At 41.6% G+C, this 20,917-nt stretch overlaps 1 protein-coding gene across 1 annotated transcript; it reads right to left on the reverse strand.

Annotated features, from left to right (window-relative positions):
* Nucleotides 1-2,061: 2,061 nt before the first annotated feature.
* Nucleotides 2,062-20,646, reverse strand: LOC308578191 (uncharacterized protein; the record flags this gene model as incomplete). The annotated part of the gene is made up of 7 exons (XM_081178443.1): nt 2,062-2,070; nt 7,665-7,766; nt 10,219-10,372; nt 14,857-14,957; nt 15,714-15,854; nt 18,654-18,849; nt 20,522-20,646. 7 exons carry the CDS (start codon nt 20,644-20,646, stop codon nt 2,062-2,064), a joined length of 828 nt encoding a protein of 275 aa, XP_081034569.1.
* Nucleotides 20,647-20,917: the final 271 nt, after the last annotated feature.

The raw sequence follows: 20,917 nt of genomic DNA on the forward strand, positions 1-20,917 counted from the left end.
AGAAACCCGAAACTCCCAGAAACCCCAGACTTCATCTATGGGCTCCCAGACGGAAAATAATGACTGCTATCCTCAAGACTGGCTGCTCTCTATAAATCTGGATCTGGCAGCTATGAAAAAATACTTAACAATAACAAATGGGCTGCTCCTGACATTAGTGGAAAATTATCCCCTCCAAACTAAAGGCTCAGAACCTCATGGTGTTGATCTACAAACCACTCCTCAAGAGCCAGAATATACAAAGCAACCAGCAACCAGCAAGTGCACACAAGGATCAGCAGCGGAAAATCATTTACACCAAGGAAAGGACATAGGGCTGTATGTATCTGTCCCTAAAACTGAATTTCCTATCGAAGTAAATCAAAAGAAGCGAGGCATTAGTAAGAGATCCCATAAGAAGAAAGCTGAAACTAAAAAGAAAAGTAAGAACATAAAAACTGCAAGGAAATCTGTTACAAACCGACGTGCATGCAAAGTATGCTGGAAAAGACTATATAAGCTGATTCCAACAAAATCAAAAACAAACTCTAATAAACCTGCTACACATGGCAGCAGAGAGAACAACAGTGTGGATCCAGGAAAAAAGATCCAGCTGAAGTCTTTGAAAGAAACATCATTGCTGCCTAATAAAACAAGTGAGGAAACGGAATCACTACCCGGGTGCCCTATGCTGAAACCCCAAGGATCCATAAATATTAAAGAAGACTCACCCCATACTATTGATTATGGCAGATTTCAAGATGAGCCAGTAGCAGGGCAAGACTTGCCCCAGGATAAAGGATGGAAACTGATGTTGGCAGATAGGAAGTTAGCTTTTCTTAACTACCCGAAGCCAAAGGGCTTCCTTACACAGGAAGAACGCTCGGTGCATTTTGTGAATATTTTAGATGATATGCTACCAGGGAAGATAAAATTAAATGACATTACCTCAGTAGATTTCATATTCTACAATGGATATTCTCTGCGAGTGATTGCCTCCTTCAAAGATAAAAACTTGGCTAAATATATATATAGATCAAGACATCTGCTGTCAAAGAAAAGGATAACGGTAACAAGATTCTTCGAAAACAGCACATGTTTGAAATTGTTCCCTGATGAGTTTACGACAGCTGAGATAAGATTTACTTGTAAACCAAAGGAGGAGAGAGGACACTCAAAAGACAAACTGGAACATACTGAGCAAGGGCCTTTGAAACCAAGACAGGAGATGAGATTGCCTAATGAGGGGATGGATAACTTCTACCCAGAAGAAAAGGCATTAATAAACCAGTTTGGATTGTTGCCTTTCTTTGCCCAATCTGAGATCTTGAGAAGATTGGAGACCCTTAGAAATAAGTTAACAGAGATGAATGCTCAGGAAAAAGTAAGAGAGAAAGAACCGGCAACGGACCAATTGAAGAAAGAGAACCTCTCTGTAAAAGCCAAGACAGACCTCATGAAAGATTACTTTTATAATACCTCTACAATTGCGGAGATAAACCTGTTAACAACAGATCTAACACAGTGCGTAAGGGACAGCAACAATCTACCATCTAAGAAGGAAACCATCCCTATGGCAACCACGAAAGACTACCCTTATATTACCTCTGCAGCTGCAGAGATAAACCTGAAAACAACAGATTTAACACAGTGCGTAAGGGATAGCAACAACCTACCATCTAAGAAGGAAACCATCCCTATGACAACCACAACGCGCTCTTGGACCAGCATGAGATACCTGGATGAGGATGAACTTGGTATCAGTCAAACAGAACACCTCAAGGTAGATTCGCCAAAAAAAGGAGTACTGATCACTAACGTTAGCACGCTGCACCCTTCAACTGATTCCATTGAGTACCTGGGCGATAATACATCTATGGACATTGCCAAAATGAATGAAATCCAACCAACAGATAAAAAGATAGGCCCAAAAAATCTTTCAAAGGCAAATTGACTAAGATCAATTTTTGGCAAGACAACGTGCAACCTTGCCTTGCTAACTTGGAATATTGCAGGTTGGCAAAAGAGGGTCTCTGACCAATCTTTTGCTAAATATATCCAGAGACATGACATTGCGTTTCTTCAGGAGACCTGGAGCACAAGTGAAGTGGAGTTAAATGGTTTTTCTGCGTTCTCCCTCCCAGGTCTTTTAAGTACTAGAGGGGGGCGAGTTAAAGGTGGGTTAGTTACTTTAATCTCAACAAGGCTAAGGGCCACATTTAAAAAACTAGACCCACTAGACCACCTGGCCACAGCTGTGCAAGTACAGTGGAGAACCCACAGCTGGCTGCTGATTAATGTATACCTACCCCCACAAAGAGAGAAAAGATTGATAAGAAATACTTGGGTTCAGTTAGAACAGTATCTTGACAAACTACTAAACCAATTTCCTGATGCCTCTGTAGTGGTGGCAGGCGACCTAAATGCCAGAACTGGACAATCTGATGAGGCTTTGTTTGCCCATTTCCACGAAACAGTCCCCATTATTGAGGAAACCCATCCAATACCAGCTAGAATCTCAAAGGATAAAGGCTGCAATTATGCCGGCTTATGCCTACTACACTTGGTCAATAAGTTGGACCTGGTTATATTAAATGGCCGTACAGAGGGGGAGAAGGTCGGAGAATTCACATTTATATCTAACAATGGCGCCTCCACAATTGATTATATAATTGTGTCGTATGATCTTCAAAACAAAGTTCTGGAATGTAAAGTGGAGGAGTGCTTAGACAGTGATCATCTGCCATTAAGTGCACTCGTAGATGCGGGAAAGGATTTATCCTGCGCTGAAAAAATCGAGCATTCGAGCCCTACAGCTTTGGAGCTCAGATATTCGCGCATTAGATGGACAGATGAACTGCATAAGGGAATTTCAAGTAGGCTATGCTCAAAGGAATTCCTCATTAAGAGAGAAAACCTTATAACTTCCTCAAGCCATGAATTAAAGATAAATTTATTTCAGGAGTTAATTCTACTCCTTCAAGATCCCCTGAAGGAAAAAAGGAACAGGCCAAGTAGGCAATCCTCAGTATATAAAAACTCCAAACCCTGGTTTGATCAAGAATGTCAGGATATGAAGCTAAATTTATTGAAAAAATACAAGAATTATAGATCTGCCAATTTACCCCAACTCCCCACGGGCTGGTTTGAAGATAAACGGAATTATAAAATTTTGATCAAAAACAAAAAACTCCTGGCACAGAAAAGAGAATGGAAACGCCTAATAGATGCATCCAGAGAGAGAGATTCGGCCACCTTCTGGAGACTGGTAGCAAATGGAGTGCGACCTACTTCCTCAGAAGTGGAGTATACTATACCTGCAGGGACTTGGGAGGCATTTTTCCAATCTTCATATTCAGCTCTGCCTTTGACTCAGCCACTAATACAGTGTGCGGCAGGTGATGAGTGGCCTCCGGTGTCGGTCGCGGAGATTAGGAGGCTTATTCAGGCACTCAAACACAGAAAAGCCCCGGGAGCAGATAACATCTCTCCTGAACTTCTCAAAGCCAATATTGACTGGTGGGCCCCAGTCCTTGCCACCCTTTTCACCAGCATAGATCAAACAGCAATAATACCAGAGGACTGGGGATTGGCAATCATCGTTCCCATATTCAAGAAAGGCTGTAAACTTGATCCAGCCAATTACAGACCAATCAGTCTCTTAAGCATCATCAGCAAACTTTATGCAACTCACTTACGTGAAAAGTTTGCGGACTGGCTGGAACAGGAGCACATCCTAAAGGAAGCCCAGGCTGGTTTCAGGGCACATAGATCAACTCTAGACCAAGGATTGGTATTGCAACATCTAGTGGAGAAATACACCTCAAAGAAAGGAGGCTCTCTCTATGTAGCCTTTATAGATTTTAAATCAGCCTTCGACTCGATACCCCGGCACAGACTTTGGGAAAAACTAAATGTCACAAACATCGATAGACGTCTTTTGCTTCTTATCCGTAGACTACATGAAAACACTCGGATCCGTGTTAGATGCGACCGTTATGGGAACCTATCAAAGGAAATCCAAAGTTCCCATGGTGTCAAGCAAGGCTGTGTTCTTGCTCCTATTCTTTTTAACTTCTATATAAACTCCTTAGTTGGAAAGATGGAGGAAGCAAGCACTCATTCCCCAAATCTAAATAATACACCAATCCCGATCCTTTTGTACGCGGATGATGTGGCACTTATTTCCTTCTCTTGTGTGGGTCTAAGAAAGCTTTTACGAGCTCTTACAGAGTATTGCGAAGCTGAACACCTAATAGTAAATTACACTAAATCAAAAATTATGGTGTTCTCCAAGAGAAAACTCCGACATAAATGGAAAATTAATAACCAACCTATTGAGCAAGTAACATCTTTTAGATATCTTGGAATAATTTTTGATGAGAAGGGATCCTGGTGCCATCAGATTAAGAATTCCATTGTAAATGCGCAAAGATCTTCCAGAGCTATTATAAGATTCTTTTACAGAAAAGGAGGTCAATATGTCCCTGCTGCCTCCCAGGTCTTTGTTGCAAAAATACTTCCACAATTGATGTATGGCACCCAGATATTTAATTGTCAAAAACTCAAGTCCCTGGAATCTGTACAAACTAAATTTTATCGTTCCCTACTAGGGTTACCTACCTGTGTCTCTAACACTGCCATTAGGCTGGAGGTTGGCCAACTCCCTATTAATGCCAGGATATGGATCTTGAAGATTCACTTCTGGCTAAAACTCATATTTTTCCCAGTGGGAGTGGCTCCATTGACTCTACTAGACCCATTCCAGTCTAAATGGAGATTGTCGCTTTATGAAAAATTGAGGGGCCTGGGGCTTTCCTCACAAGAACTCATAGCCTCAGGCTTTGAAAAGGCTAAAATGATGGTGAGCCAGCGAATAGGAGATGTAGAGCTTCAGGACCATATGAGCAAGATAGATAAATATCCAGCTATCCAAGATTATGGAAAAGGGTTTAATCTAACCCCATATTTGCTGGACCTACAAATCGCAAAATATAGGCGGGCGTTTACCCTTACCAGATTTGATGTATTGCCATCTGCCTTACTAAAGGGCAGATACGAGGGCACACCCTATGCTGAACGAGTTTGCCCATGTGGTCTGAAGGAGGTGGAAACGGCTTCACATGTGCTGTTACACTGCGAGCTTTACGGGGATATCAGGTTACTGTTTATCTCCCCTATCGTTCAGAAATTTCCAGGTCGATCTGAATCTCAGCGGCTGAAAATCCTACTAGGAGATAAAAACCCAGAAGTAACACTGAAAGTGGCCAAGTTTTCTGCGGCCGCGATCAAGCGGAGGGCATTAGCTGTAAAAAAGTAAAAGATCTGACCCCTGGATAAGCCCCCCCCTTTTTTAAGCCCATACATATACTGTAGTGCACATATGAGTATGTATATGTGTGTGTGTGTGTGTGTGTGTGTGTGTGTGTGTATGTGTATTGTTTTTATGTATAAATTTACAACTTTTAATTGACACCATCACTCCCTTGTAAACTATTGCTGCCTTTTATGTTTTTCTTTTCTTCTGGTCTATGACCGTAATAAACTATTCATTCATTCATTCATTCATTCATACGTAAAAGATCACAATTGTGTCAAGATATGCAACAGATATTGAATTATTTTGTTTTGTATTATGTCTTATTATGTAAGAATGTTGAAATGTGTCTGACAGTGTAATTTCCACAAAGGGGGGAATATTGTGTGTAACTGTTTTTATGTTTAATGTCTTATTGCTTACACACCAATGGAGAATTCTCATGCATTTTATACTTTCTAATAGCTCACACTATTGTGTAGTCCAATGTTTAGATATCCACAATTCGTTGTCCCACCTGGCACTATGCCGACCTTCCCTACCCATTTTAAAAAATGTGCTAAACCAAGGAGAAGCTTCTAAGAAACATGAGGGTGGATATGCTTTGGTTTAGCAGGAATGATTTCTTATAGACTTAAATTGACTTATTTGGACAACTGCCCTTGTTAAGAATGGTTTTCTTTAACAGATTGGTTTGAAGAGTTGAGAACCATGGGGCAAGATAAATTCAAATTGGACTCAGTTTGAATTGGGCAAGTGTATCCAGGCTGCAATTAGCTTTTTGGTCCTTTAAGTGCAAGTGAGCAACTTCCCATTGTGCGAGTGCGAGACCACAGCCTATAATAAAATCCCATAGCTAAAGGCCAAGGCGAAGACCTCTCCCTCACGAGATGCCCAAAACCTGTGCCAGCTATGGTGAATGCCAGGCGACATGGTTAAATGAAAGCCCTGAGGGGATTCAACAGAAGGGATGTGTTGCTGTAGCACTATGTCAGTGTGAGACCACAGAAGAGCTACCTTGACACCTGAGAAAACAAAAATGGCGGGGGGGGGGAAGCAAACTGCACTTTTCAGTCATTAGTGGACCTTACCTTCCTGCTAGGTGTAAAGCATAGAACACTATTGAGTAAATGGTCTCTCCCAAGGTGTTAAAATGCCACAAGTAATTTAGTAGCAAAACGCAACATGTGTTATTTTTATGATATATTTATACAAACACATCCATTTACAACATCCGATGTTATTATTTGTGGGGCAAAAATTTTTAAGAAAAATTCTAGCCCCAAAGGGGGGAATATTGTGATAGGAATTTTATGGTTTTAGATATATAGTAATGTTCATAACTGCACATACATAGATCAGTACAAGAAGGCCGACCTGGAACCATTTTGATTCCTAAACTGACCAAATCCTTTCTCTGCAAGGTTAAAAATGGAAAAGCCTCCCCATTGTCTCTTCCTTTAATCTGTGTTTGAATAAGGTGTGAGCCTGTGACCTGGCCCAGGAAATAAGTATTTTAGCATTACAAAGGAATGGCCAGGCTCCCCAGAAAATCCAATCAAGTAACCTGCTAGACAGGAGATAAACAAGGAGAAGAGAAAAACAACATTTAAATTTCTGTGATGTAGGTGGGATGTATCTGAGGGGTGGTCTTAGGTTACACCCCTTCTGTGATGTATGCATAATGTTTCTGGGGGTGGTCCTGATCTAGAGAAGGGGAATTTCAAAAGTCTTTATAAGGCCTCGCAGGCCATTGTTCTGGGTCCTCTTCCTCTCCTGCGTGTGAGGGGGGTACCCTGTTGCAACAGATCAATAAAGATCAAGCTTACTAGCTGCTTTGCTTCTCAATATTCTCTGGTTGGCCTCTGTTATTTTCTCCTACCAATAGGGAACCTATGTAAGGACTCTATATGGGCTCTTGGATACCCCATAAGGGAAAAGGGCATATTTTTATTTACAACAAGTAGGAGTCAATGGGTATGGTCCACCTGCTGGCAACTGTGAATGACTGAAAAAACAAGGGATGGTACGCAGATGACCTGAAATAGTTTTAGGATATGTAATGAGACACAGTCGTCCACAGGTTGACCATACCGATTGAGTCCTACTACCGTTCAGAGAAATACCCCGCCCCACCCTCCCTCTAAATATCAGGGTGTGGGGACTTCCGCTTCAGTGTATCTGAATAAGTCTGCCTGCACATGAAAGCTTAGACACAGAACAAACTGAGTTGGTCTCTAAAGTGACATTGGACAATTCCTGAATTAGGTGACGCTTTTACCATTACCGTGGTACCTTGGGACTCAAACGCCTCGGTTCCCAAATGCCGGAAACCCTGGGAGTGTTGGCCCTTAAAACTCTGCCTCACCTGCAAACAGTGCGCCAGGTTGCAGTAAGCGTCAGGAAAATCCGGCTTCAGTTTCAAGGCGGTGCAATACGAAGCAATTGCCTCTGGGATGTTTCCGGAATCCTAGAAAGGGAGGGATATTTCAGCAATTGCCACTAGCTTTTTTTCTCAACCATCAAAACCAAAGATGAAGAACAGACAGAAGGCACGATGATCCACACCTGGTAGACTTATAAAGTAACATTCAACAATCATTGGAATAGAACAGGGGTCGGCAAACTTTTTCAGCAGGGGGCCGTCCACTGTCCCTTAGACCTTGTGGGGGCCAGACTAGATTTTGGGGAGGGGGGAAAAGGAACGCATTCCTATGTCCCACAAATAACCCAGAGGTGCATTTTAAATAAAAGGACACATTATACTCGTGTCAAAACATGCCGACTCCCGGCTAGATTGAGAAGGCCATGGGGCCGTAGTTTGCCTCCCCATGCTATAGAATAATATTGAGTATCAGCATGTAAAAATTCAATAGAAACCTACTCTTAACAATTACAATAAATTGTAATTAATCGTACAATAAATGAATATTACAATGAATGATTATTGTAATTGATCATAGAATAAATGTTACAATAAATGGTTATAAAACAATGGCAAGTCACAGTGTCTACAATAGCCGCAGCGAGAATCTTAACAGACAAAGGATGGAAAGGAGAATCCCATCCCTACTAAGTTGGCGTAGCTAGCAAAAAGGCTAAAATACGCAGAATTAGCAAGATTATAATACAGGCAGAACTACGAGAGGTTTTGGAAGAAACATTTCATAGAGAACAGGACACTTGCAGAGTACAGTGGTACCTCTGGATGTGAATGGGATCCGTTCCGGAGCCCCGTTCGCATCCTGAAGCGAATGCAACCCGCATCTGCACGTCGCAATTCGCCGCTTCTGCGCATGACATCATTTTGAGGGTCTGTGCATGCGGCGAAACCCGCAAGTAACGTGCTCCGTTACTTCTGGGTCACTGCGGAGCGCAACCCAAAAATATTCATCCTGAAGCATATTTAACCCGAGATAGGACTGTATTGTCTAAATTTACAGGGGTGCCCAAATTTTCCCAAAGAGGGCCAGATTTGACATGAGGGCGGGGCAAATTTGTTGAGCTGTTTTAGGATTTAACCCCAAGGTTGTTGAGCTCTTTTTAGGATTGAAGTTGTTGAGCATTTGGGGGGGGGGTTGCCCCAGTAAGTAAACCAGGTTACGCTCCCCGGCCACACGCTGGACATGTGTGGTCTAAAAAAAAATGTTGGGAAAATTTAAATTCTTTGGCAGGTGTGGATTGACAAAGGACAGCAGGAAATATGACAAAACCAATGCATTTTGAGATCTAGGAGAGACGAGCAAAAGGGCGCCATCGGAAATGTGACGTAGGGGTGATTGGAAGTCACAATGAGATTTTTGGGTGTGGAACTCCACCATACTTTCCGTCTATATAAGCCACCCTCTATTTGGGGGGGCTCAAATTTAAGAAAATGAGCCATTCACCCACCCAATCACCCGTATAAGACCTCCCCCCCCCATTTTTATTTCAAAGTAAAAATAGCAATTTTTTCATTTTCCTTTTAAAAAAATTATTTACAAACAAACACATAGACACAAAACAAAATTCGTATTACCCTACCACCCAAAATTTCAGACATTAAAACCACCCTTGTGGCTTCCCTCCACCGCCCCTCACCCTCCTATATAATATTTCACATTGCCATTTTTATTTCCCCCCTATTTATTTATTTATTTTTGATTTCATTTTACATGCTAGTTGCCGTACATTTTCAACACTATACATTACATATATGGATTCCCCACATCTAACCCTATACACAACTCAGCATTTACCCAAATACCCACGTGACTTCCTTCACTCACATTCACATTGCAATTTTTATCTAAATTTATATTTCTTAACTCTTTTAACTTACTATTTATTATTATTATAAACCAGATTTACAAACATTAAACCAAACATATCAACATGTTAGTTTTTGAGCAGTACTTGAACACATAATCTTCAAACCATTTCCATTATATTTTTATTTTCCAGTTTGATTGGTACCTTATTACTGCACTTGACCTTGCCAGTTCTATAAATTCAATTAGTTTCTTTATCCAGTCATCCTTTGTGGGTATATATTTCCTGTTCCAGTTTTGTGCAAGGAGTAGCCTTGCTGCAGCTGTCGCGTATAAGAATAATATCTTCCCATCTTGTGGTATTTCTTTACCTCTTATACTCAGTAAATATGCCTCTGGTTTTCCCCTCTAAATTAATTCTGATCATCTTTTTTATTTCCTCATGAATTTTTTAACGTTTCTGTAGCCCCACCATAAACGTATCGGCGTGCCCTCTGCCTCCTCAGACTTCCAGCATAAATTCCAATTCTCCCCTTTTTCTTTTTGTGCCCCATCTCGGTTTGGGACGGCTTTTGCCAGTTGTTTTCCTTTTGTAAAAACTAAGATTCCCCTGCTGCCCCCCCCCCAGTTTTTTTTTTTAAAAAATAGATTTAGCAGAGACACAAAGCTTACCTTATGGATGGAAGCGAGGTTGCTGTGGGCATCGGCAAACGCAGGATTTATCTGGATTGCTCTTGTGTAGCATTGCAGAGCTCCCTGGACGTCTTGCATTTCCTTCAAGGTGTTCCCCATGTTGGAATAGGCGTCTGCAAAAGTGGGGCTGATTCTGACATGGAGGGGGAGAGAAAAAGTGCCATTTTGGTACAAAAATACTCTGAAGTTACGCTGGAAATGTAAGGGTCAAGAAGGCTCTTTCTATCCTATACGGTGGTCTTTAGGGCAGTTCATTAAAAAAACTTTTTTTAAAAATGCCTTCTCCAAAGCCTTCACAAAATAGGAAAACGTCCAAGAAAACAGCTATTTTCATGGAGGGTTGAGATATTAACTGATATGCACAAAATTTCAGATATAGCTATATAATCCCTAGTGTAGTAAGATAAGACCTTGGGAGCAGGCATCTTCAAAAAAGTGTTTTTTATGAACCACCCTAGTGGTCATGTGAGACAGTGAGACCTTGGTTCTCAAATGTTTTTTATACAGGTTTCTTTATACAGAAGGTTTTTTATACAGAAAGGTTCAGCATTGTGGCATCCTCTTCATACGGACAAGCAGCACTTTCCTTTTGGGAAATTCCATGCTCCTCAATTCTGGCAATTATTAATCACTCTCAATTCCACCCTAATAATTGCCACCTGCCCGGATTTTAACTTGTCTGAATTAATTTTTATTTGAATTACTTGATGTCTGCTTTTAGGCTCGTTGTGTTGTTTTTATGATGTTAGCTGCTCTGAGCCCAGCCTTGGCCGGCGAGGGTGGGATACAAACAAAAACAAATTATTATTATTATTATTATTACTACTACTCAAACGCTTTGGTTCCCAAATGCCGAAAACCCAGAAAAAGTGTTCCAGTTTCCAGGCGTTTTTCGGAAGCCAAACATCAAATTTGGCTGTCAGCTATTCTTTCTGGGGCGCCTGCACCAATCAAACAGACTTCGGGAACAGATTAAGTTTGGTGCTTTGGTTTTTGCAATTTATGTGGTGTTTTTGTTTCGGAGGCTTTTTTGGTTCATTTGTTTTTGCGACTGTGCGGATCCCAGTTTAGTTACTGATTGATTGATTGATTGATTGATTGATTGATTGTGTGATTGCAGAAACGGATAGAAGCCCCGGTCCCCATCCGAACAATGACTATCATCAGTGCAGGTGAGGAAAAAAAAATAATTTTCATTTTTATCATTTACAAGACTGTTGTATTTATTTTAGAGTACAGTACATGGATGACTGCTTTCATTTTAGGGATCAGTGGTCTCGTTAGATAGTAAAATTCATGTTAAATGGCTGTTTTAGGGATTGTTTTTCAAAGTCTGGTACGGATTAATCCGTTTTGCATGACTTTCTATGGGAAAGTGCACCTTGGTTTTGGAACACATTCAGTTTGAGAACCAAGGTACCACTGTATAATTAACTGGGGGGGGGGGAGAGAACATTTGTGTAAAAACCAGAAGCCTTTCTAATAGGTTTAACGGGTGAAGAAATACCAAGAGACCTAAAAAGACAGTGTATTCTATTTATGCCAGAATGTTCTTAGCCCGGATGTGGAAGGAAGAGAAGGTCCCAACAAAAGAAGAGTGGATTATCAAAATGACTGTGAAGATCAGACATCAAGATGATAGGAAATTTAAGCAAAGAAAAAAGTTAAAAGGACAAAATGGGGAAAATAATGAAGATGAAATGTGAAAAAGCATGGTGCAAAAACCTTAAGGATATAACCATCGTTAGTTCAAAGATGGCAAAATTAAGGGAGAATGAGATAGGCAGGAGAAGTAAATATTTAAAAAACCAGAAGAGGGAAGCTGGGGGAGATTGGGATTCATCTATGCTGTCTGCAAGAATGATGTTTGTGTTGAATATAAAATGCTAAAACTTAATAAAAACTATTTATATATATAAAAAAATTAAACAAGAATGGGAAAAATTTATTGAATACCTTAAAGATACATATTTAGAAATAATAATAATAATAATAATAATAATAATAATAATAATAATAATAATAATAATAATTGTATCCCGCCCTCCCTGGCCGAAACCGGTCTTAGGGCAGCTAACATCAAATATATAACATTAGTATAAAATCAAACAATAATTAAATTACCTCCTAAAAACAAATCGGGATCAAATTAAAATCGAATTAGATGGTTTTCCACAGGCAGGATTGATATAACATTGATGAAGCCAAAGTAGCAAATAAGGAAATGGAATAGAACGAATCATTGTAATTACATGCAAGAAAAGATGGCAAAATATGGAAACGGGGGGTGGGGGGTGGGGGAGAGTCCAAGGGGTTTGTATAATCCCAGTATTGTATATATTGAAAATGTTTGGAGTGTATGGAAATAAAATGATAAAATAAAAAAACTGAATAATAATAATAATAATAATAATAATAATAATAATAATAATAATAATAATAATAAAATTATTTATATCCTGCCCTCCCCAGCCGAAGCCGGGCTCAGGGCGGCTAACAACAATCAAAATAGTCCAACATTTTAAAACATTCATTATAAAATTAATTAAATCAAATTAAAATCAAATTAATGGCAACCATCAAGCAAAATTCTGTGCAGGTTGCCAGAGGAGGGAGTCAGTCTGCGCCCTGACCAAAGGCCTGGTGGAACAGCTCTGTCTTGCAGGCCCTACGGAAGGATGTCAGGTCCCACAGGGCCCTAGTCTCTTGTGACAGAGCGTTCCACCAGATTGGAGCCGCAGCCGAGAAGGCCCTGGCTCTAGTTGAGGCCAACCTAACCTCTCTGTGACCTGGGATCTTTAGGGTGTTTTTATTTGCAGACCGTAAATTTCTCTGTGGGACATACCAGGAGAGGCAGTCCCATAGGTACGAGGGTCCTAGGCCGTATAGGGCTTTAAAGGTTAAAACCAGCACCTTAAACCTGATCCTGTACTCCACCGGGAGCCAGTGCAGCTGGTACAGCACCGGATGGATATGATCTCGCAGCAAAGACCCCGTAAGGAGTCTCGCCGCGGCATTCTGCACCCGCTGGAGTTTCTGGGTCAGTCTCAAGGGCAGCCCCACGTAGAGCGAGTTACAATAATCCAGTCTGGAGGTGACCGTCGCGTGGATCACAGTGGCTAGGTCAGGGTGAGAGAGATAAGGAGCCAACTGCTTAGCTTGGCGGAGATGAAAAAATGCCGCCTTTGTTATAGCTGTAATCTGCGCCTCCATGGAAAGGGAGGTGTCGAAGATTACACCCAAACTCTTAACGGACGATGCTGGCACTAATTGCACCCCCGCAAGAGATGGGAGTTGCCCCCTCAATCCCATATCGCTCCGTCCCAGCCAGAGGACCTCTGTCTTCGAAGGATTTAACTTCAACCGGCTCCCACGTAACCATCCAGCCACAGCTTCCAGACATCTGGTCAGTGTATCTGGGGCCGAGTAAGGATGGCCATCCATCAACAGATAGAGTTGGGTGTCATCGGCATACTGATGGCAACCCAGCCAAAAACTCCGGACAAGCTGGGCGAGGGGGCGCATAAAGATGTTAAAAAGCATCGGGGAGAGTATCGCACTCTGAGGCACTCCACACACCAAGGAGTGGCGCGATGACAATTTCCCCCCCAAGCGCCACCCTCTGTCCCCGACCGGAGAGAAACGAGCGCAGCCATTGAAGGACTGTGCCCTGGATCCCCACGTCGGCAAGGCGGTGGTCCAGAAGTTCGTGATCGACCATGTCGAAGGCTGCTGACAGGTCTAGAAGAATCAGCAGCCCCGACCCGCCTCGATCCAGCTGCCTGCGGAGATCATCTGTTAGGGCGACCAGAGCCGTCTCGGTCCCATGACCAGCGCGGAAGCCGGACTGGAATGGATCGAGAGCAGATGTTTCATCCAGAAACCTACCAAGCTGTTCAGCAACCGCTCTCTCAATCACCTTACCCAGGAATGGAAGATTCGAAACCGGGCGGTAATTGGATAGATCTAAAGGATCTAATGATGTTTTCTTTAAGAGCAGACACACCACTGCCTCCTTCAGTTCCCCTGGGAATATCCCAGTGCCAAGGGACAAATTGATGATATCCCCCAGGGGGGCCCGCACCTCGTCTGGGCACGCTCTAATCAGCCAGGACGGGCACGGGTCAAGAGGACAGGTGGTGGGCTTTCCAGCTCGGAGGAGTCTGTCCACATCGGCTGGGGATATCCAGTCAAAGTGGTCCAATACTGGACCCGAGGACAGTCGAGGGGCCTCCAGTTCCTTTATTGTATCCAAATTGGCAGGGAGGTCATGGCGGAGCAACAGGACCTTCTCCGCAAAAAAGCTCGCAAATGCCTCGCAGCTGTGTGTCGAATTGTTATTTAAATTTGGCTGTCCTTCAAGGGACAAAAAATAAAATAAAAATAAAAATAAAAAATAAAAAAACCTAAAAGAAAAAGAGAAAGTGCTTTATCCACAAGAGGAGAGCTTTCCCACAGGCACCAGACCAGCGCATGAGGAGTAATAATAATTATTAACAACAGCAACAATAATTTATTATTTATACCCAGCCACTCTGGGCGGCTTCCAGCAAAAGATTAAAATACAGTAAGGAGGAGCTCTTTCAATCTATTTTCCCCATGGCTTTGGAAGCTCACCTGATGGCCTCCTTGTAGTGCATGAGGGCCTCCTGGAGCTTCCCCTGCTGTTGCAAAACACTGGCTAAATTTGAATGCGCAGCTGCAAACTCCGGGAAGACCTGCGGGGAAGAAGCTCACTCTTAGTTTCCCTGAGAAGCATTCTAAAGAGACGGAGGCTGCTCTTTGAGGCTCAAAATTTGTGGGCGAGAAATAAATCCTCATTTGGATTGACTTGCAAAAATTAAGGAGGAGGAGGAACCTATGGACTGCCTTTTTAGCATGCATAGGAAATACTGTTGGGAGATCAGACTGTCAAATGACCAATGCCATATTTTAAAGAGCCCCTCTTTGATGCTCAAATGTGGCAGGGGCTGGCTGCAAAATAAATCACCGTTTGGAATGATTTGTGGTAATGATAATAATAATAATAATAATAATAATAATAATAATAATAATGGGCCTATGAACTGCCTTTTTCGTACGCATAGGAAATACTGTTAGAAAATAAGACTGTCAGGGGATCAAGCTCAGCCGACACAGAGAACAGCATGTGCCCAGCTTTTATTTCAATTTCTGTACCGTTCCTTAACACCTTGCATTGTTCTTCTGATGAAAAAGCAGATTTTTGGTCATTCCAGGAGGCCTAGGAATATAAAAAGGGGGACAGACCCTCTTCCTTCCAAAAGGGACTTATCGGACCATGCTTTGTCGAGCCTCAAAATGCTACTTCACTTTCACTTCTTCACCATTATTTCCGTTATTGATCAAGAAAAATTTGATCGGCGATTTTTAAAAAGACCCAGACTAGGAGTCCAGGGTACGCATGCCTAACCCTTATATGTCAATTTAATTGTTGTAATTCTCCACGCACGTACCTCAAGAGCTTTCCGGTAGAGGCGGACAGCCTCCTCGATATTCCCTTGTTCTCGCTTGATGTTCGCCAGGTTATTAAGAGAATCCGCGTGAGTCGGACATAAACGGAGAGCTGTATTGTAGCATTCCTCGGCTTCGGCAACCTTCGAAACACAAAACAGAGTTTTTACACGAATATTAGTATGTCTTTCACAGGAGCCCAAAAGGCTGCTCTGTGATGTGATGGCTGGATTGAGGTTTGATACGGCCCCTCAGCTCCTGACGGTAACTTGGTATTAGAGCGGTTCATAAAAAACTCTTTTTTTGAAAATGCCTGCTCCAAAGTTCTTCTCTTACCAACAGTAGAGATTATATAGCTATATCTGGAATGGCATGCATATCAGTTAATATCTTTTATATATATATGCCAGCTGTCCTTTGTCAACAACCAATTGTTGCTGTTTTTTATATTGAATATATGCTATATGGTAACTGTTGCACCTCATAGGTAACTCAAGCCTTCTGCACGTCACAAAAGATGTATTTTATCAAAGTCATTGTTGAACTGAAATACAATTAAGAAGTATATTAATAGTGAAATGCAATTAAGAAGAAGCATATTAACAGTAAAACCCCACAATTGTTGAGCCTTTTTTAAGGATTTGACCCCAGAGGTGCTGACCTTTTTTTAGGATTAAAGTTCTTGAGCTTTTTGGGGGGAAGTTTTGCCCTAGTAAATAAACCGCCACGAGGGCCGGATTAAATCGACCAGAGGGCCAGATTAGGCCCCTGAACTGGACTTTGGACATGCCTGGTCTAAAAGAACATTGGGAAAATTTAAATTCTTTGGCAGGATAGCAGGAAATATGACAAAACCAATGCATTTTGAGATCTAGGAGAGATGGGTGGAAGGCCCCCAAAGTGGACTTTGGACATGCTTGGTTTAGGGGAACATAAATACAAGAGCAGACTAATCCGATTCAAACTCTCTTTCCCGCACACTTACCGTCTTTTGCAAGATGTATTTAAGGAAGACAGTAAGGGAAATGGTTTTGGTCATACTAAATCAAAATTAAGAGACAGAGTTGCTAGATAGTAAAAGAAAATCATTGCCAAAAACGTATAAGAATGGCATACAAAGGATGAAGAAGTTAAGTCGGTTATGATTAAATGGGCTCAAGATTTTGGTCATAACATTGAATTAGATAAGTGGGAAAGATTATGGGCAAAAACAATTTATTGAATGTACAGCACTAATTAAAAATTTAATGAAGGTGACGTATAGGTGGTATTTGACGCCGACTAAACTTGCTAAAATATATATAACTCAAGATAAGGCACGCTAGAAATGCAAGGAGAAGGAAGGGAATTTCGTCCATAGGTGGTGGATGTGCACTAAAGTCAAAGTCTACTGGGATATGATTTACAAAGAATTGAAAAAGATCTTTAAATATACTGTTATTAAAAAAACCAGAGGCTAATTTTTGAAAGTGATTTACAAATGCTAAAGTAAATTGTTTTAAGTAGAGTAAGAAGGTAAATAGGGCGATATATGTTCAGGTAGGCAGCTGTGGTGGTCTAACACAGTTGAAATATATAAAAAATATATAAATTGTCCAGTAGCACATTGCAGACCAACTCAGTTTGGTCTTGGTAGAAGCTTTTGTATCTGAAGAATTGGACCTGCATACAAAAAATTATACCAAGAAGAAGCCAAGTTTAGCAAGCCCTGTTTAGGGAAGCTTTTAATGTTTGACGGACTATTGTATTTTAATATTTTGTCGCCAAGAGTGGCTGGGGAAACCCAGCCAGATAGGCGGGGTATAAATTTTATTATTATTATTATTATTATTATTATTATTATTATTATTATTATTATTATTATTATTATTATCATCATCATCATCAGGTGCTACTGGACAATTTTTAAAGGGTGATATAGAAATGCTAAGAGGATCGTGACTGCTTAAGAAAGCCAGGGAGTGGGAGCGGGGGAAGGGGGAGGGGAGTCGACGCTTGGTATGAGCAAAGTTGTATGTGACGATATGACAAAGGAAAAAATAAAAGAGGACTTCTTCTAGGTTCTGTACCCCAAATCCCCCCCCCAAAGAGCCCAATTTCGAGGTCACCATCATCCGGAAGGCTTTTTTCAGCAAACCCTCTGACATACAGAAAGCAAAAGGGACCGGTTTCATTTTCTTTTTTTAATTTTTATTTTATTTATAACATAGTCCACAACAACTCATACATACAAACAGACCCACCACCATTGACTAATTATCAAAATTAAACTCCTATCCCCTTACACAAAGAAAACATAACATAAAAATAAAAGACTTTATTCTGTTAAATGGCCGCCTTATTTACCTCTTGTATACTATTTCTTTTGTATGGGATTATTACAATTTTTCCTAATTATGACTTAAACCACAAAGTCTCCTGTAGAAATTAATTGAAACAAGTCCAAGTGTATATTTTGGGGCACTGTTTGGTAAAGTATTCTCTGCATTTTCCCCATTCCTTTTGGAATTCTTGTCTGGGTTGTGCCCTAATTGTCTCTGTTAATCTGGCCAATTCAGCATGGGGTAAAAGCCTAAGAAAAAGCTAAACAACTTCAATCCTAAAAAAAGTTCAACAATTTAAACCCTAAGAAAAGAGCTCAACAACTTCAATCCTTAAAAAAAGTAAACAACTTTGGTCGGCCCTTATGGCCCTTCACTTCATCAAATCTGGCCCTCTTTGAAAAAAGTTTGGACACCACTGCCTAATAGGAAAGTTTCTGTATTTTTTTTTCACAGGCCCACCAGAAATGTATAAGTGTCCCTTCTTCTTTACTGCACCTCCAGCACAGTTTTTTTGTTTTATACATTTTAGCTATTTTGGCAGGTGTTAAGTACCATCTATAAAACATCTTTTATATAGATGTTCCCCCCACCCCAAGGCAAAAGGGACCAGTTTCTTACGCTGCCTTTCTCTTTCAGCGCGTTGGCCAGGTTGCAGTAGGCGTCAGGGAAGTGGGGCTGGAGCTCAATGGCCCTCTTGTAGGTATCGATTGCCAGATCGATCAGCCCCTGTTCGTAATACACACATGCCAGGTTGCCGTGGACAACAGCGTGGTTGGGACTCAGGCTCAGGGCCCGTAGGTAGGCTGCAACGGCTCTGAAATGAGATCAAGGACTGGTTCAGTTTCATTGTCACCAGGGTGGATAAAAATCTGTTTTTTAAAAAATAAAATGCTTTGGGAGGACGATTAAGAGGATCGAGGCGGGCCGGGACTGCTGATTCTTTTAGATTTGTTAGCGGCCTTCGACATGGTCGATCACAAACTTTTGGACCACCGCCTTGCCAACGTGGGGATTCAGGGCACAGTCAGACAATGGCTGTGCTCCTTTATCTCAAGTCGGGGACAGAGGGTGGCGCTAGGGAGGGAGTTGTCGCTGCGGCACTCCTTGTTGTGTGGAGTGCCGCAGGGCACAATCCTTTCCCAGATGCTTTTCAATATCTTTATGCGCCCCCTTGCCCAGATTGTCCGGAGTTTAGGGCTGAGTTGTCGTCAATATGCTGATGACACCCAACTTTATCTGTCAATGGACTCGGCCCCAGACACACTGACCAGATGCTTGGAAGCCGTGGCTGGGTGGCTGCGTGGGAGCCAGTTGAAGTTAAATCCTTCGAAGACAGAGGTCCTCTGGCTGGGTCAGGACAACATGGGGTTGGGGGGCCAACTCCCATCTCTTGTGGGGGCGCAATTAGTGCCAGAGCCTTCTGTCAAGAGCTTGGGTGTAACCTTCGATGCCTCTCTTTCCATGGAGGCACAGGTTGCAGCCACAGCAAAGGTGGCATTTTTCCACCTCCGCCGTATTAAGGAATTGGTTCCTTACCTTTCTCGCCCTGATCTGGCCAGTGATCCATGCGATGGTCACCTCCAGGCTTGATTATTTTAACTCGCTCTATGCTTAGACTCACTCTGACACCCTATATGGGATTTGGTATATAAATTTTCCCGTGGCTTTTTTGCTGGCCCATGTAGCACCAGCATGGATAGCTGGCTTGGGTGAATAGCTGATGTTTCCTCCCTTTGTAGTCTTGATGAGGCTGCATTTTAAGCTGTATTTTAATTAACTGGGGTTTTTTTCTATTCTATTTTATTGTAATTTATATTTGGTGTTAGCCGCCCTGAGCCAGGCCCTGGCCAGTGAGAGCAGGGTAGAAATAAATAAATAAATAAATAATTCGGGGAAGAATTATTTGTTTTAAGTTTTTCATGTGTGCGAAAACTCAGTCCAAGTTTTTCTTGGGGAAAAAATGTTTCAGCACATCAGTTAAGCAACATGGATACATATGCTACCATGTTACTGTTTTAGTGAAATAAATTGCTTAAATTGTTATGAAGGAAATGTTTCTTTTCTCCTTCCAATCAAGTGCAGCAGAAAAGTTGTTCAAATAAAAAGTGTTCACTTATTAAAACTCACCATCATTTCGTCACAATCGGGCTGTATATAGCAGAACCAAATCATTTTGATATAACTGTAGAAAAGACTCTGAAGTTAGGATTCCAAAAAGGAAACCTGCCTCCGATTGTCAATATTAAGAGGATGCCAGCAAGGCTGAACCTTGCGGTAAAAGGGGGATTTAAATCAAGTCTTATGGATTTGGGATTTAAATCAATTTGCTTTAAATAAAATCAACCCTCTAGGCAACAATGGGAGTTAGTTTGGGTATGGGTGCAACCACTAAACTGAGAATATAAGACGTAATGTGATTATACGCAAAACCAATAAAAAACATTTATATAAAAAAGAGAATATAAGCTCTATGCCTATTTGCTTACCTGTCAAATATACGCGCCTCCTTCAAGACGTTCCCCAGATTAATGTAAGCATCCAGGAAGTTGGGGTCCAGGGTCACCGCCTGAAAATATTTAAGATAATAGATTTTTGTTACTAATACAGTCATACCTCAGGTTGAAGTAGCTGCGGGTTAAGCATTTTCGGGTTGTGCTCCGTGGCGACCTAGAAGTAACAGAGCGCGTTACTTCCGGGTTCTGCAGCTTGCGCACGTGCAGACACTCAAAATGATGCCACACGCATCTACGGAAGCAGCAAATTGTGACCCGAGCATGTTCGCTTCAGGATGCGAACGGGGCCCCGGAACGGATCCCGTTCGCATCCAGAGGTACCACTGTATAACAGCATGGTTACTTTTAAATAAGTGGGTCAACTTTGAC

Source organism: Podarcis bocagei (assembly GCF_964188305.1).
Source record: "Podarcis bocagei genome assembly, chromosome: W".
Taxonomy (NCBI): domain Eukaryota; kingdom Metazoa; phylum Chordata; class Lepidosauria; order Squamata; family Lacertidae; genus Podarcis; species Podarcis bocagei.